The 17,888-nt window shown below is 60.1% G+C and overlaps 2 protein-coding genes across 8 annotated transcripts in view; one reads left to right on the forward strand and one right to left on the reverse strand.

The window, feature by feature from the left end:
* Window positions 1–541: 541 nt before the first annotated feature.
* Window positions 542–12,655, forward strand: CABP7 (calcium binding protein 7). Its single transcript, XM_003732119.6, has 5 exons — window positions 542–955; window positions 8,059–8,202; window positions 9,468–9,580; window positions 9,897–10,050; window positions 10,274–12,655. The coding sequence occupies exons 1-5, from the start codon at window positions 847–849 to the stop codon at window positions 10,399–10,401; spliced, it is 648 nt and encodes a 215-aa protein (XP_003732167.1). The 5' UTR covers window positions 542–846; the 3' UTR covers window positions 10,402–12,655.
* ZMAT5 (zinc finger matrin-type 5) overlaps window positions 11,733–17,888 on the reverse strand; it is a 34,931-nt gene continuing 28,775 nt past the window's right edge. For all 7 annotated transcript variants that reach the window (XM_054239873.2, XM_035268930.3, XM_035268895.3 and 4 more), the window contains 2 exons: window positions 17,763–17,874; window positions 11,733–12,129 (listed from right to left, as the gene is read on the reverse strand). In XM_054239873.2, coding sequence (XP_054095848.1) covers window positions 12,000–12,129; window positions 17,763–17,874 — 242 coding nt within the window. In that variant the 3' untranslated portion in view covers window positions 11,733–11,999. The remainder of the gene's footprint in view (window positions 12,130–17,762; window positions 17,875–17,888) is intronic.

Raw genomic sequence — 17,888 nt, forward strand, 5'->3', positions numbered from 1 at the left:
TCAATGTCCTCTCTCGGCCTCAGTTTCCCCACCTTGGAGCCTCTGGCACTGAAAATGTGATTCTTCTTGAGGACCCAGGTGCTTGGGGCCGGTCTCATCTCTCTGGGTCTCCTGCCTTAGTTCTCGGCTCTCCGCTCCTGGTGCGGGGATGACGGGGAGGTGAGCCAAGGGGCAGGAAGGAGGACCCCCGCAACCCACACCCTCTCTGGTCCTGGCGGCTGCAGACTTAGGGTGAGGGGAGCCAGTCATCAGAGGGGAGCCGTAGGGGTAAAGGGGAATGGGGCCAAAGGGGAGAAGGAACCCCAGGCAGGTTTGGGGCGGCCGCTCAGGGGCCGGCGGCGGGAAGGGGCGGGCTGGGGGTGGGGAGCGCGAAGGGGGCGGGCGGGCGGCTGGCGGGGGAGGCGGGGAGCGCAGCCAGAGCAGCACAGAGCTAGCGAGCGAGCGAGCGGAGAGGCGGCGAGAACCTGAGCGCCGGGCCGGTGGCGGCCGCGCCGGCGAGCGGACGAGCGGGCGGAGAGCAGCGCGGAGCGCGCGGGGCACCGAGGAGCGGGCGCGGCGGGCACCGCGCGCGGCAGCCGGAGCTCTCCGGAAGGCCGGAGCGGCGCCGCCCCCGCCGCCCCTGCGGGGCCCCGGCTGGGAGTCGGACGAGGGAGGGGGCGGCATGGCCCGGCGGCCCGGGGCGCGGGGGCGCTAGGTCCCCGGAGGGGCGCCCCGCGCCTTGCCGCCGCCGCCGCCACCCTCCGCAGCCGCGCGCCCCGCCCGCTCCAGCCGCCCCCGGGGCCGCCGCCGGCCCATGAGCCCCGGCATCAAAGTTTGCGGCGGGCGGGCGGGCGCGGAGCCTCCAAGATGCCGTTCCACCCGGTGACGGCGGCGTTGATGTACCGGGGCATCTACACCGTGCCCAACCTGCTGTCGGAGCAGCGTCCGGTGGACATCCCGGAGGACGAGCTGGAGGGTGAGTGTCCTCCCGGACCCCCGCCCGCCGGCCCTCCTACCTGTGAGCCCAGGTGAAGCGCGGGCCAGGGGCGCGGGGGCGGGGGCGGTCCGCAGGTGCCGGCTGTTAGGTGGTCGCCCCAGCGAGTAGCTGCGCGCCGCGGCAGGACCGGTCCGCACCCGAGGCGCCGCGGTGGGGGGTCGCCCGGGCGGAGGGCGGCCCAGCCCCTGCCCGCGTGGCCCCCCGCGCTGCGGAAACTTGCCGGGCCTCGCAGCGGGGTCACGGGGCCGCGCAGTCAGCGGTGACTGTGCGGCAACGCGGCGGACTGGGGCGGGGGTCGGCGCTGAGCCCAGCACCAGCCCGGCCGGAGCACCCGCATCCTGATCCCCTCCGCGGCGCAAGCCGCGGCTCTCTGCTTGCATTGACATTCCGCTCGTGTCGCTTTAAAAATTCCAAATGCTCGGGTAGCAGAAGAAGGGGAGAGGGCGACTGCCCTGCTTCTGCCCGTTGCGGGGCCGGCCCCGTCTCCACCTGCGGCCGTAGCCCCTTCCCTGCAGCCCTGCGGGGACCCCCAGCCCTGCGCGCCGGGAAGGTAGTCCGGAAGGCGGTGGCGACAACAAGTGGCCAGATTGGGCGGCTCAGTCGCGATAGCCAAGCCTAGAAAGGAAAGGCAGAGAGGCCAGGACCCAAACCTGCCCCCACTCCGTTCCCCTTGACTCTCTGACACGCAGGGGGACGGCAGGCCGCTGGCTGGGCGAGGTCAGAGCAGAGGGCAGAGGCTGGGATCCGGGACAGTGTGTCTTGGGGAGCAGGGAGACACCTGGGGCCTGCCCAACTCCTTCCCTGCTGAGCTGGGGGAGGTGCTCAGGTTTCCCCTCCCCCCAGACCTCCTGGAACCCCCATATGGAGTGGTGTGGGGGATCTGGGCTGCCGAGGGTCTCCATCTCCTGGGGTCTGCTTCTATGCTGTTGAGCAAGGGGCTGAGCTCACCCGGAGGATGGGTCTCTCGGAGTACCTTGGGTCCAGGGGGTCTCTGAGACCTGGAGGCTCATTAGGGCCTAGGGGGTGCAGCGGAGACCAGCACAGTCAGGGAGGATGGTGGGAACCTGGAGAAGCCATGGAGAGAGGTCCTCCCTCAACCCCAGGCCCAGGTGAGGGCAGATCTTTGGGGAGTCAGGCTGGGTTGGGGGAAGATCCAGAGAGGGAAGACAGCCTCTGCCATGCTCACTGCACCAGAGGCATGAACCACCGGCTCTTCAACTGCCCCTGCAAACCCTAGTGGGGAGAGCCATGGAGACAGGGTCTGGGGTCTGATGCAGACAGGACAGATGGGACCCCCTGACATGACCTCACCATTCACCCCTAAAGCCCAGGGCCAGAGCCTCCTCCAGAGCCTGTGGAGAGCAGGGGTACAATGGGGGGGCGAGAGAGCAGGAGATGGAGCACAGGCGTTCTCCTCCTGACCTTTGTCCCTCTGGCCCTGGGCCACCTCAAACCTCCTGCGGATTTTTCCTTCCAGAGTCCCTTGCTCATCCCTTCCTCCTGGCCATCTGGGCAGGAGTCACCATGTTCCCCAGAACCCAAGCAGCTTCCACTTCACTCCCTCCCCCTGCTCCTGGCACCCCTACTAAGACCCCGGCACCAGGGCTTGCTGGGTCCCTCCTCTCCTGATCCCCAGTCCTGGAGTGCACGCCCTGAGGAAGGGGAGAGGCTGAGAGGCTGGCTGCAGGGGCAAGGAGCCACAGGGTGGGCAGTTCAGGGGCAAGGCCGCAGGCTTCCCAACCAACGGCAGGGCATGCTGGCAGGAGCCCAGCAGCGTTAGTCACCAGCTACACCAAGTGCCCTCCCAGCTTGTCTCCTGTCCCCTTCTCCTGGGCCCTGGGGAGCTGAGGGGCCCTGACTCGGGGCATCTGAAGGGCAGGGCCCTCCCTGGGATGGGCAGGTGGGGTCATGGAGCAGGCAGATGCCTGGGTGGTCCCAGCGCATCTCTGGGCCAGTGGGCAGCTACAGATGAAGGCAAGAAGTTTTCCATGACCAGCCCCCTTCTTGGCTGCAGGTGCCCTGAAAGCCCTCTGCAGGGCCCAGGTCCCTTTCAGCAGTCCTTGAATGCCAGGGCTGGCCATTCCTGGCATGGATCCCCCTCTGCCCTCTCTGCCTCCCCAGGGCCCCATGAGTGCTCCTGCCCCAGGGCAGTCTGGGCGAGACCTGGGCCCTTTGCTGGGAGGACGCCATCAGCAGAGGAGCCACATGTGCCAGGAAGAGGGAGCTGGGCAGCCCAGGATGAAATGCTGCAGACAGTACGTGCCTGCCGCAGAAATCCAGGGGGCGGTCAGTCTGAGCGGAAAGGAGGACCAGACAGGGAGGTGGGAAGCGCAGAGTTAAGATGAGGGCTTCCCAGCCAGGTGGTGCTGGGTTTGAGTCTCTGCACCTTCAGCTCATGGAGTGACCTTGGGCAATCGTGCATCTCTCTGAGCCTTGGTTTCCCCACTTGAAAAAGGGGGGCTGGCCTTGTGCTCCCCAGGGCTGGTGGTGACGAAGGTTGCAGTGGAAGTACCTAGCGCAGGGGGAGCTCAGGGACCCAGATGCAACCTCAGGGGAGCACCTGGAGGGGTAAGAGCCTGGAGTGTGCAGGAGGCTGGGCCAGAAGGGCAGGCTGGCCAGGAGAGCTGGGTGGAAAAAGCCTTGAAGGTCTGGAAAAGGTGTCTGGGGACCTGTGGCCCCGGGGAGACATGGAGGGCAGGTGGCAGGGTAGGAACCATGGCTGCGAAGAGCTGGTCTGAGGCCCACCCAGGTCCTGGGAGGGAGAGGCACGGGCTCTCCTAGATCCCCTCCGTGTGCCCACCATGGCTGGGACGCACACCCTTTCTGACATACACATACAACAGAGTCCTCCAAGGACACTGAGGCTGGTCAGCAGACTCGAGCACCCGAGGGTGGGAATGAGGTATCTGCAATTCCTCGGCCTTTCTGGTGGAAGAGAGGAGGAAGGCGTCAGACCTTCAGGCAGACGGTCCCCAGAGCAGTCAGTGAGTGGAGTCTGCACTGAGTGGCCAAATATGGGCCTTTAGGGCAGGGGAGTCTGGGGAGCCCCCTTTCCTGCCTCTCTGTCCTGCAAGCCCAGCAGCCACCTCTGCACAGCCAAAAGCTCAGGGAGGTCAGAGTGGTGGGACACGGGGCCAGTGCCGCGGAGTGTGGTAGCTGCCTCCAACGGACACTGCCCCCTCCAGTGACCTCCAGCCAGTGCCCACCCTCTGGATTCTGGCTATCTGATGGAGTGCAGACGTCCCTTGGAGTCTGCTGGGGACTTAGGCTCTAATGAAGCTCCAAAGGTTGGGAAGGAGCCTGGGGGTTGTCAGCTGGAGGTGGCAGGTGGGGACAGGTCAGCCTGGAAACCTGGTAGCCCTGCCAGCCCATTCCCAGGCCAGCATCCCCATGCCAAGATGGGGCCCGGCAGGCTTCCCTTGGCCTCACAGGATGGGAAGGGAGCAAGGCTTTCGGGGAAATGCACCCAGCTGTGAGGCACTGATGGCACAACAGTGGCAGGAAATTGCGACATCCGCCCCACTCAGGGAAGGCTGGGCTTCAGTGATGGCACAGGAGTTGCTCCCCATTTCACAGATGAGACACCCGAGGCTTAGAGAGGGATGTGACTTGCCCAGGCCACTCGGCTGCTAAGCAGGAGAGCCAGAATCTAAGCCCAAGCCAGCAACCGCCAACAGGAAGGGCGGCCTGGTGTCCCCAGCTCACTGAGTCCTCCCTTTTCTTCCGGCTGTGCTATCTGGGACGTTCTGATTTATAGCATCCATTTCTGAGCCAGGCCAGGCCAAACACATGCTTGATTTTCTTGCTTAATCATCCCAGAAGCCCCATTGTACAGGTGAGCAAATACCTGCCCAAGGTTACCCCGCCAGGATATTGTAGGAGGGCTGGGACTTGACCTAGGTCTCTGCCACTTCAGGCTGCCTCCCTGGCCAGGAAGGTGGTGCCTGAATCCAGCCTCTGTGGACAGGTGGGGCTCCCAGCATGGGCAGAGGTACCAAGGTGAGACTTGTGGCATGTTGGGTATGCTAAGGAGGGGTGTTGAAGGGACACATGTGTGGGGACGTGGCAGTGTGTGGATTTACCCACTGGCCTGGGAAGGTGAGCCTTGCCTGAGAAACGGCTGCTGGGCCCACATGGCTGCCTCCGAGCCCCTCACCTTCCCGTGCATCCCAGTATTCACCTGCCTTCCTCTGGCTTCCCTCAGGCACGGCACCGGGGTGTTTTCTGAGCCTCCCACAAAGGGGCTCAGGGGCTCCAGCAAAGCAGCCTTGGGCTCTAGGAGCCCCCCAAAGGGTAGGAAGGATGGCCTGGAGCTCAGCTCATGGCAGGCAGGGGAGGAGGTGGCTCCCACTGTGGCCCCTACTGTGAGTCCCGGACTTTCCCATCCCACCCTGCAGGCTGGGTCTTCAAGCAGGACCCTGCAGAGGCGGAAACGGAGGAGGGTTCCTGACCCTGGTCCTCCTCCCCCACCAGTCCCTGGCCTCCACCCGTCTTCAGCTTGGTGTCCCTCTTCCATGAGTGTCCTGCAGGCTGGTGGGGATGGCATCCTTGGGGGCTGGAGAAGGGGTCGAGCAGCCTCCTTGGCCTCCCCATCTGCTTCTTGGCTGCTTGGGGAGTGGAAATGAATGCGTCCCCTAACCAGGATTGTTCGTGGGCTCTGAGTAGCGGCCTCACAGCAATCAGTATGTGAACTTCTGCTCAGAAGAGCCAGAGAACTCTGCGTGCTCCAGATGGGTGGGCTCCCCACATCAGTCATTCATTCATTTCATCATTCATTCAGCAAATGTTTATGCTTGAAGAGGCAGAGGCAGGCCCCGTTCCAGGCAACAGACGCAGCCATTAACCAGCCCAGCCCCTCCCTGCTGTCATGGCCCTCATAGTGCACAGTCCAGTGTGCCCCGTGCCAGGACAGGGCAAAAGGAGGGCCTGTGGGGGCCCAGAGGAGGGCCAGAGCTAGTGGGGGGGCAGGGAGGGCACCAGGGAGATGGTGCCATTCAAGCTGAGAACTGGGGTTGTGTCAGAGTTTGCCACAGCAAGGAGAAGAGCACGTCAGGCAAAATGGGCTGCATGTTCAAAGGACTGGAGGTGGAGCAGTCCTGGTGCCCACAGGACCGGGAGGGGCCCTAGCCTGGATGGAGTTCATGACACCTTGATGGGCAGAGCATGTGGTGGAGCCAGGAGGCCAACAGTACTGGCCGGAAACCTAAGCGTGCATGTGCAGATGCCTCCAGCTCTACCCAGAGGCTCCAGGGACTGGAATCCCCTCAGCAGCCTCCGTGGCTGTCAGGCCTCAGTTTATACATCTGGGGAGCACACCACCTCTCTGGTGGCCCAGGAAAACTCGAGGTGGGAATTGACCTGGAGTTCCCAGGGTCCAGGGTTTGCAGAACGCTGTGGCCCTGGCGAAGACCTCCAGGCCCGCTCCCTCCCAGCTGCTTCTCTCTTTTTTTTTTTTTTTTAGAAACGAACTCTCGCTCTTGTCCCCCAGGCTGGAGTGCAGGGTGCAATCTCAGCTCACTGAAACCTCTGCCTCCTGGGTTGAAGCCTGGGGGCCACTGGTTAGGAGACAAGATTCCCAGGTCCTAGCAGGGATGAGGGAAGGGAAAGTCCAAAGTCAGAAAGTCTGGGGACCCAGGCAACCTGGTGCATGTGTGAGCCTGTCTGAGCCTTAGGAGTTGGGTGTGGACACGGGTGGGATGAGCCTGATGAGGGTGGGGCCTCCACCCAAGCCACCTCACTGTGTGGCCTGGGACACGTGGCCATCCTCTCCGGGCTGTGGCTCCTCGTCTGTGGTGAGACCAACAGGCTGGGCTAGCTGCCCTGTCCCTCGGAGACTAGGGAATGACCCCAAAGCACAAGGTCCTATGAGCACTTTCAGGGTTTATAGACCCCTTAAGGCAATGTCTGGGCCAGCCCACGCAGCAGCAGCAACGCTGAGCCCCCGTGGACTCTGCTCCTGCCGCTGAGCCTCTCTGGATGTTTCTGGTCTGCAGCATGGGGCACCTCGCGTATGTCTACTTCTAAACACAGAAAAACACTCTCTTGCATGAGAAGCTAGATTCTGCCTGCTGAAAGCTAAAATCTCTCCCAGGGGAACAGCTTAGGGCAAGGCCAGGAGGCTGGTCAGCAAACAACAACGAGACCCCCAGGGAACTGGAGAGACAGCATCAAGCCCACCCCTCCCCCCCACCATCCACCACTCCCAAAGGCAAATGCCTTTTAGGGCCCTGCTGGGCCTGTGATGATTAAGGGACTGCAGCCCTTAGAAACAGACAAACAGAAGAGACAGAAGCACAGCCAAGGTGACAGGTGAGAACTCCATCAACTATGTGCCAGGGAGTCCCCACCATCATTCTGCCCCTTTCACCGTTGGTAAAACTGAGGCCAGCCCAAGGTCATAGGTTGGGTTGCTTGTTCCCCAGCTCTCAGCACAGTGTGTTGCTCACCACCGAGACACTGAGGTCATCAGTGTCTTCTGCTCTGTACTGTGTGGAGGGTGAACCCCCTCCACAATCTGATCTGGTCTGGACCTCAGCGCGGTGGGCGGGGGTCCTCTATCCCCCTCTGTCTTCCCCAAACCAGAGGAGGTCTGTGCTTCCTGTCAGCCCATTAGTCTGGAGCGTGCTGCCTCACGTGGCTGCCATTAGCAAGTGTTGGCCGGTGTTAAGGATCTGAGCCTGGGGGAGGAGGCGCAGCGGGATGGGGATGGTGGGGGGGAGGGGGATGGAAGGAGTCGGGGAGGGCGGGGAAGCCGTCCAGACTCTGAGCTGGGGAGCTCCAGCGTCCTCCCCTTCACATGGTCCCTACCACACGGGGTCGTTGTGAGCACACCAGGAGCTCCCGTGAAAGCCTGGCGCAATTGGATCTTGAGGGGTCACTGCTGGGGGGCCCTGAGCCCCCGCTTTGCTGCCCTGCTCAGCCTGCCCAGAGGTCCCAGAATACAGCACCTTTGTGCATCCTCCGCCGTGCGACGATCTTCTCTCACAAGATCTGCACGCTTTGGGTTGGGCTCTCAAAGCCATGCTCAGGCTGCAGTCTGTGATACTGGGGTAAAGTCCCTGCCTGCTCTGTTCTCTCCTCAGAGATCCGAGAGGCCTTCAAGGTGTTCGACCGTGATGGCAATGGCTTCATCTCCAAGCAGGAGCTGGGCACAGCCATGCGCTCACTGGGCTACATGCCCAACGAGGTAGAGCTGGAGGTCATCATCCAGCGGCTGGACATGGATGGTGAGAGCCCCCTGCCTCAGTTTCCCCACCTGGCACCTGCACCCTGGGAGTGGGGCAGGGGCTGGGCCCTGAGCCACTGAGGCTGCATCCAAATTGGGCCTCTCGCTCAACTGACTCCCACCCTCAAAGCCCAAGGCAGTTCTCAGCCTGGAGAATTGAGGCCAGAGAGGTTGTGGCAGTCCCAGCTGCATGCAGGGCTCAGAGATTGCTCCTCTCACTCTGTGTTGATAAGTTGTTTTTTCTTTTTTTTGGAGACAAAGTCCCGCTCTTGTCCCCCAGGCTGGAGTGCAAGGCATGATTTTGGCTCACTGCAACCTCCACCTCCTGGGTTCAAGCCATTCTCCTCCCTCAGCCTCCCGTGGAGCTGGGATTACAGGCAACTGCCACCATGCTGGCTAACTTTTGCTTTTTTTTTTTTTTTTGGGACAGTCTCGCTCTGTCACCCAGGCTGGAGTGCAATGGCGCAATCAGCTCACTGCAACCTCCACCTCCTGGGTTCAAGCAATTCTCCTGCCTCAGCCTTCTGAGTAGCTGGGATTACAGGCGTGTGCCACCATGCCAAGCTAATTTTTGTATTTTTAGTAGAGACAGGGTTTCACTATGTTGGTCAGGCTGGTCTTGAACTCCTGACCTCATGATCCTCCTGCCTTGGCCTCCCAAGTGTGGGATTACAGGTGTGAGCCACTGCGCTCAGCTGAGAAGTTTTAAAGTACAGAAAAGTAAAGGGATGCAATAAATACTCCAGTTCCCACCACCTGAGAGAAAATTGCTACTTTGCTTGTGTTTGCCACCTGGCATTTATTAAGGAAAAGTTCATAGGAAGAAATGATAATGCCAAGCCCCCTGTGCCCTTTGTTTCCTATTCTCCATCCAGACACCAGGTGACAACCTGGGCAGGTTGTCTGCTCTGAGCTCCAGTTCCTGTCTGTACGGTGGAGAGTGTAGGGCTCTACACCCACCCCAGGACAGCCACAGGGTGCTTGGAGCAATGGAGGGTTCTGGGAGAAACAGGAGGGTCACGGCCCACCTGCTGTCTACCTCCAGCTCCCCTTGTAAGCCTTCATTGTACTGGGTGGCTTCAGCATCAGCCCAGAGCCTGGCCCTTGGTAGATGCCCCTGACACTGACTCAAGGCTCAGAGAAGGGGTGCACCTGCCTAAGGTCATCCAATAGGCCCAAGGTATATCAGGACTCCATCCCAGGTCCTCTGGGCCCTGGGCTGTGGGCCTGGGCCTGACCCACTGATGGGCCCTGTGCCTACTGCAGGTGATGGTCAAGTGGACTTTGAGGAGTTTGTGACCCTCCTGGGACCCAAACTCTCCACTTCAGGGATCCCAGAGAAGTTCCATGGCACCGACTTTGACACTGTCTTCTGGAAGGTATGCCCTGGCTAGTTGGGACCCAGGGCTGTGCACACTACAGAGTGCTGTTCTGGAGCCAGTGAATGGCTGGGCCTACACTGTAAAAGGGGGATGACCACTCCAGGCTTGTGTCCACTGGACATTTCACCTCCCAGAGGGCCATGGACTCCCTAGGGAGGCCGGGTTGGTCAAGGACTCTCTGGGGATATGGAGCAAGTGTTTTCCAGCCCCCTACCCCCAAATCTGGAGGCTGGTCATTGGGCCCCTGTGGCCTCAGGGTGCTGGGTGGGGACTGTGGTGGCTGTCAGAGCACTGTGCTTTCCCCCTCTGCAAGTGTGACATGCAGAAGCTGACGGTGGACGAGCTGAAGCGGCTGCTGTATGACACCTTCTGCGAGCACCTGTCCATGAAGGACATCGAGAACATCATCATGACGGAGGAGGAGAGCCACCTGGGCCCAGCTGAGGAGTGCCCCGTGGATGTGGAGAGTGAGTGGCCCTGGAACCCCATGGGTGGGCTCAACAGCTTGACCAGGGGGATGCGTGGGGGGTCTGCAGGCAGAGGGGGGCTGGGGGCCTCCTTGCCGGTTCTGAGCCTCTGTCTCAGCGGGGCACCCCTGGGATGAGCCCACGTGCCGAAGGGCAGGTGGCTCCTGACTCCATCGCCTTGATGTCCCCTTCTGTTTCCCTGGTGCCCCCCTGGTGGTCACAGCCTGCTCCAACCAGCAGATCCGCCAAACGTGCGTGCGCAAGAGTCTCATCTGCGCCTTTGCCATCGCCTTCATCATCAGCGTCATGCTCATTGCGGCCAACCAGGTGCTGCGCAGTGGCATGAAGTAGGCGCCACCTGGACACCCCATCCACCGCATGCCGCGCCCGCGGCCCACCCCACACCACCGCCGCCTGCAGCCCCTCCCTTGGCCAGCTCCCTGGGCTGCCACCTGTGTGTACTTCAGGGCCTGGATATCTGGCGAGCCTTCCCCACCCACCCCATGGGCCTCACCTGGAGCCGTGGCCTGGCTGTGGAGGGCCTGGTGGTGGCTCTGTGGATGGCCCTGGCCCCACCCTGTCCCTACTCTGGTCTGTATAGAGTACTCACTCTTCCTACCGTCCAGGGGCTCCTGGGAAATTGAGGAGGAATTTGCACAGGAACCCCCAGGACCCAGTTGCTGCTGTGGTCCCTTGGGCAGGAGGGGGCACCCTGTGCCTGGAGACAGCAGCCTATCTGGGGCCACACAGCCAACCTGGCCGTGGTCCCTGAGGTCTGCCTGGGCACTAGGAAGGGTGGGAAGCCAGGGTGTCCTGGGCCCTGCTGCCTGGCATGGCCTGAGGAGGCCCCTGGTCTTCTCCTGGGTCCTTTCCTCTGACCCGTGTTAGACCCCAGCCCAGCCCCTCTTCATGTACCTGCTGGGCAAGCCCATTTCACAGGTGAGGAACCTGAGGCTTGGCCTCAGTTCCTCCTTCCACAGAGATTTTCAGGAAAGGCAGAAGCTCGTGGAAGACGGGTATCTAGGGTGGCCCTGCAGCCCCCCACTTTCTGGCCCTCCCACCAGAGGCCCAGCAACCACGGCCACTCATCCACCACCCCAGCCTAGAGCCTAAAACTGTAGTCTAGCTGAGGAAGGAGGCAAAGTAGGGGCCTGAAGGCTTTGAGCAGCCTCCACCAGGGGGCTCGTCCAAGGCTGAACCTTGGGAGGGCTCTGTACTACCTCCTGGGCCAAGAAACTGGCACAGCCCTGCACTGTCAGTGCCAAGAGGCTGCGCCAGGCCACTCTCCCAGCCCATGGCCTGCCCTCCTGCATCGTCCCGCTTCTCTATGCCCTCAAGGAGGGAGACCCCGCTCCCATGCCCGAGCTGTATCATCCCAAACACTTGGGCACCAGCTCAGCATGGCAGACACAGGGGCTGTGGATTCTTCCAGGGCTGGGATGGCAGGCAGAATCCCTTGGCTCCTCAGGCCTAGAGCCACTTCTTACCAGGCAACGGGCACAGCCACCCTGGCACACCCTCTCCCTGGCTGTGCTGAGCCTCTGCTGGTCCCAAGGGAGAAGGGAGAGAGTGTGGGTCACCTGAGGAGAATCTCATCTCATCCCCACCCTGCCTGACCTCTGCCAGGGGCTGGAGAACAGAGCTCAGAGCACCCGGCGTTGGGAAGCACAGCCAGACCATCGTGGTGACAGATTTTCTTTATAAACATCTAGAAGTTTTCTCCCTCAGCGTCTTAAGAAGGAAGGAGGGGGGCGGGTAGAAGAGAGTGAGTCGGGGGCTCCGTGGCATAGACCCAGGACCAGGGCTAGATTTGGCATGGGCACATCCTGAGCCTGTGAGGCCAGGCCGATGATCTCAGAGCCTCCATGGGGTATAGCAGGAACAGGGCTTGGCTTCCTATTGTGAATGATGAGAAGTAACCACGTGGGGGTCAGTTGAAGGCAAGGGGCTCAGCCCCATTGGACTCTGGGCTGCAGGGGCCACCCTCCCGGTGGGGGTGCCCGCAGGGATGGGGGCAGCTCCTGGACTGGTGGCCAGCCCACAGGGTACTGAAAGACAGTAGTTCTGATGGGTTCAGCCCTAGAGAGAGAGAGAGAGAAGGGTGGAGAATTAGAGTCAGGTATTGCCCAGACTTATGCCACCTGCCACCCCCAGCCCACCTGCCTCACCGCCCGGGCTGTGGGGAGGGTCAGCTGCCTGCACGACTCTTCTGGAAGGCAGAGCCTCGAAAACATGCAGACCCTTTGAGCCAGCGACCTCACTTCTAGGAACTGAGATCAAGGAAATAGTGGGGTTGTGGGCAGACACAGCTACAGGGACAGCCGCAAGACAATGGAAATAAGCTTCGTGTCCACCTGTAGGGGACTGATTAAATACATATGCACGTCCACAGCAGAGAATGCTATGCAGCCTGTGTAAGAATGAAGGCAGACTTATATGCACTGATGAGGAGAGACATACTGTGTGAGTAGGGAGAGAAAGCAGCTTATAAAATAATGTATATAGCATGATACTATTTTTGTTTAAAAATATATAAAATATATAAATGCATAAAAAAATCCTGGAAGACACAGCAAAATGTTAACAATGGTTCTGAGTGGTGCCATGATGAGTGACTTTTTTACTTCTTTATACTTCTCAAAAGTTTTACAAGCACACAAGCCTTTGAAATCAGAAAAAAATCGTGTCTAAATTTTTTTTTAAAAGCCTTATTTCTCATGCTACTCACTCTCCTCCTCCTCAATGTCCACCCTGAGCCACCTCCCCTGGAACTCAGGGTCCATTTAAGTCCTTGCCCTAGGAGAGGCATCCTCTGTGCCCAGCCCAGGGCACCCTGCCAAGGCCCAGCAGTGGCCCCTCCATTCTTCTACCCGGATCCTTCTGGACTTGGGGCCCACACAGGTTGCTTCTCTAGGGCCACAGGGACCAGCTCAGGCTTCAAAGCACTTTGAACTCCCATCACCCCAGCTACCTACACACGACCTTTCTGGAAGGCAGAGCCTCAAAAACATGCAGACCCTCTGAGCCAGCAACCTCACCACTGGGAACTGAGCCCAAGGAAAGAGCAGGGTTGTGGCAGACAGAGTTACAGTAATAACTGCGAGACACTGGAAAGAACCTTCGTGCCCACTTGTGGAGGACTGATGGAGTACATGTGCACATCCTCAGCAGAGAGTGCCATGCAGCCGCCATTGACATTCAGGCAGGAGCTCATTTGTCTCCTGCACACGACGAGTCCTCCGAGGATGTAGACCAGGGGGTAGGGGTAGGGTGTATCTTGGGTACAGATATACCCTACCCCATTGGGCCTGGTGCCAGGCCACCCAGTGACTGTGGAATGACCAACAGCAATGCTGAAAGATCTTACTGATCAGGCACTATTCTGGGCCATACACCATGAGCCAGAGAAACCTTAAGAATCCTCAGGTGGTTCAACCTGAGGGGGGAAAAAAATCCTCAGGTGGGCTTGGCGCAGTGGCTCACACCTATAATCCCAGCACTTTGAGAGGCCGAGACGGGCAGATCACCTGAGGTCGGGAGTTCGAGACCAGCCTGACCAACATGGTGAAACCACATCTCTACTAAAAATACAAAATTAGCCGGGCATGGTGGCACATGCCTGTCAGTAATTCCAGCTACTTGGGAGACTGAAGCAGGAGAGTTGCTTGAACCCGGGAGGTGAGGTTGCACCATTGCACTCCAGCCTGGGTAACAAGAGCGAAACTCCATCTCCAAAACCAAAAAATCCTCAGGTGAACCCCATTTTATAGGTGAGGAAACTGAAGTGCAAGGAGTCAGTCACGTGACCAAGTGACACCCTTGGGATGAGGCCTGAGGGCCTGGAATGCAAGCTGCACATCGGCTGCAGACACTGCCCTCCCACTTCAGCTCCCTCTGCTCCGGCACACCCCCATACCCCAACACCCAGCCTTCAGGCGAGGTGAGGCCCTGGCAGCTCCTGGCAGGCTCAGGGGCCTAGTGGCCAGCCCTCTGCAGAGAGAGAAGGGATTGCCTGCTGAGAGGGGTCTGGAGAGGCCTCTGACCTCCGAGGGGGTAGGCGGACAGCCGGGATCAGGAGCCCTGGGAGCTTCCCCTGCTGCACCCACCCAGCCTGCCCCTCTCTGCCAGACCTGCCATGTAGAGTCACTGCCACTACCACAGCTGCACAGAGCCCTGGGTGCAGCCTCCAGGACCCCCAGGTGTGAGAGGACAGGGACATCCCCTGCTTCGTGGCTCGCTGCCTGCTAGAAAGCGCAGAAGGCAGCTCTTGACATGATTTATGGCACTGGGGAGATTTCATAAACTCCACCAGCCGCAGAGAAGGCGGGGAGGCTCCGCAGTTGCTGGAAGGGAGTGCCCCAGCTGCCAGCCAAGCCTGGGCTCCCAGCAGGGCCACAGGGACAGTGGGGATCCCCCCTGGGAGGGTGTGATCCTGGGGAGCCCCTTCCCGTGAGTCTCAGGCCCTTCTTCTAGAAAATGGGGCAGAGTCCCAGGAAGCTGGGACCTCCTAGGTCCAAGCCTCAGCCCCATGTCCCTGCCTGCCCTGAGGCCCCTGCCAGTAGATGGGCATACCCCATGCCTGATCACACACATTGGCACATTGCCAGGGCACCAGACACGTGAGCCGAAGCCTTGGAGACACTGAGGTGCGTGTCTGGCACCACTCTGCTTGTAGCTTCTCTGGTGACCTGTTTGTCCTATGTGTGAGGACGAGAGCTACTCTGACATTTCCCCAGCTGCAGTCCTAATCAGAGGAAATAGAGATGAGGAGGGAAGATGGGCCAGGATGGCAGCGCCGCCCCTGAGAGGGGTGCAAAGGAGAGATTAAGAGGGAGAGAGCCGTAATCTGAAGAGCCAACAATGGGCAGCAGGGCCAGGCCTGGCCTCGCTGGGGGATTCATCTGTGTGTCTGAGGCCACCGCTGCTCTTGGCAGATCCTCAGGGTCAGTCTGCAGAGGGGGATAAGCACAAGCTCCAGGCTGGGGCTTCATGGAACCTCCGCTTCCCCACATTTACAAGAAGGGTCCCTATGTTCACCAGGGAGGCTCTGCTCAGCCAGCGGGGTTTGGAGCCTGCAGCGTTGCCCCAGGTGTGGTGGGCAGCCCGCTGTGCCCTGGGGGAGGAAACAGATATCCTAAGAGGAAGAGGGGGTCCCCCAGGCTTCTAGACCAGTCCGCACGAGAGGCTGGCAACACTAACACCTGGGGAGCGCCCGACAGCCTGAATGCTCATTCATGCAGTCAACCTGTCCTGGGCCCCCCAAGTCTGCCCAGGCCATGTGGGAGAAGCGGGGGCTGGGAGGGATGATGTCTCAGCTAGAGCTCCCAGGACAAGTCTGACTCTGCCAGACGGAGAGGTGGGAGGCAGTTTCAGGTAAAAAAACAGCACGCACCAGGTGCCCTGACACCACAAATGATGCCGCATCTAAGAAGCGGCCGAGCATCTAGTGGGACCAACAGTCAGGCCAGAGGCAAGAGGTGAGAAGGCGACCCCACCGACTGACCCCAATGGCTGCTGTGGAGGCAGCAGGGAGGGTGACCGACCCCCTGCCCTGCAAATGGGGCTGTGGAGCCAGGGGTGGAGGAGGCACCAGGGCCAGGGCTGCTGTGTGGAGGATCCCCTGAAGGAGCAGAGGGAAGGTAGGAGAGCAGGGAGGAGACATGGATGGCCCTACCTCCTGGTGAGGTTACGATTCCTCAGCTGCAGAATGGAATCGCCAGTCTCCCTGAATGCCCCCAAGCACTGGGCACAGTGTAAGCACCAAACAAACTCAATTCTCATATGATCGCCACTTCAACCTGTGACTCGGAGCCAGTCATTCAGCCTCAGTTTCCACATCTTGTCCCCTAGTCCCCCAAGTCTCAAACTCATAGCACCTTGTGTCAGCGTGGGGATGCATCTGTCTGGAACCCAGCCAAGGACTCTGGGGCAACTCGTCTCTACCCCACTGACTGGCACTCACTCCAGTTCAGCTGCAGGGACTCCATGAGACCTTGTCACAGCCCCAAGAGACAGTGGGGCCTCTGTGACTTGCTCCCAGCAGAGTATACCATGGAATCAGGGCAGGGAGGTGAGTGGCTGGTGTTAGCCCATTGGCAGGCGGCAGAGTAAGGATGGGACCCACAGGGAGCCCTGTTCAAGTAGCGGCGCAGGGGCCAGACCTTTCTGGGAAGCCTCCAGCCAGCCCAAGCCTCTTGCACACAGGCTGAGGGAGTCTAGGGAATAGGACATGGATCCCTGGACAGCAGCCAGTCCCAAGGGAAGTACCCACATGCCCAAAGACAGAATAGGACCCCTGCAGACTGGACCCTTCAGACAGGACCAGGAGGAGAGGATGTCACGCTCCAACGTTTGAGTCATGGCTGTCCCGTATATACTTTTAAGGTGGGGAGACAAAAACTGGGCTCGGATTTAAAATAAAGGTAAACGACAAAGTGAAGTTTAAAACACCTCTACTAGCTGGGTGTGGTGGCTCACGCCTATAATCCCTGCACCTTGGGAGGCTGACGCAGGTGGATTACTTGAGATCAGAAATTGGAGACCAGCCTGGCCAACACAGCGAAACCTTGTGTCTACTAAGAATACAAAAGCTAGCTGGGCATGGTGGTATGTGCCTGTAATCCCAGCTACTTGGAAGGCTGAGGCATGAGAATTGCTTGAACCCAGGAGACAGAGGTTGCAGTGAGCCAAGATGGCACCACTGCACTCCAGCCTGGGTGACAGAGCAAGACTCTGTCTCCAAAAATAAAACAAAACAAAAAAACCCCCAAACACCCTCACAGTCCCTTTTCACGGGACACAGAGAAGGCAAGAAGCTTGGCCTTCACCTCCTGGCAGAGCCCGGAGGGAAGGCCTCACCCTGCAGACTGTCTGGCCAGGTCCCCTCAGTCCCCGCCAGGCCACTGTCCTGCGAAGCCAAACTACAGAAGTAGTCAGCTCTGACACTCCGTTGCAAGATGGGGAAAGCAAGGCGGCCCAGGCTGGGGAAATGTGTTAAAGTCGCACGCTGCCCCGGGGCACAACTTTACCCCCTTCCCCCACCCACCCTTTAATTGCTAGAGGAAGAGCCCAGGAGCCCACGCTTTGGTTTTGGCCATGATGCCAAGCAGCCTTGTCTATCCTGTGCCCCATTCTGCTAACATGAATTATCACTTGAGTCCCTTCCCTCAAAGAGAAGGACCAGGGACAGCATGAAGCACATACCCCAAGAACCCGACCCAGAGCGCCCCTTTTACTTCTGAGCATTCCAAGGGCTGGGGCCACCCCGACGCCCCCTTCCTTAAAAAGGTAGTGGGACCAGGACCTTGTCATCATACCCTATGCAATCCCGACTCTACGGTTTCTAGCTGTGTGCCCTTGGGCAAATCACACCCCTCCCTCATGAGCCTGTTTTCCTTGCTGGTGACCATAGCCCAGTGGACTTGGTGACGTGCAGCCAAATTAGCTGGGCTGCCTGCCTCCCCTCCAGCCAGCACAGACTCTCAGAGGGACCAGTCCTTGGGAGAGGCTTCTTCAAATACCCCTCAGCCTCTGGCCAGGGCCTGGAGCCCCAAGAGCCCCTAGCATGGCCCCTCAGGGGCTCTGTGGGGGCATCTTTATTCAGCTGCTGGGCCGGGGCAGTTCATGGAGATTCCTGAGTGGTCAGGAAGGGGCAGGTGGGCTGGAGTCTTGCCCCTGAGGGCACAGAGGGAGGGGACCCTGGGGACAGGTACCTGCTGCTCAGGGCTGAGCTCAGCCGTTTGGCTCTCTTCTCCAGCCAGTCCTCCAGATGGCCCTCGGGGAACTCAGGAGCATCTAGCAGCCACTCCCTGGCTCGCCTCTCCTCTGTGGGGACAGGG

This window comes from Callithrix jacchus, chromosome 1, assembly GCF_049354715.1.
Source record: "Callithrix jacchus isolate 240 chromosome 1, calJac240_pri, whole genome shotgun sequence".
NCBI classification, from domain to species: Eukaryota; Metazoa; Chordata; class Mammalia; order Primates; family Cebidae; genus Callithrix; species Callithrix jacchus.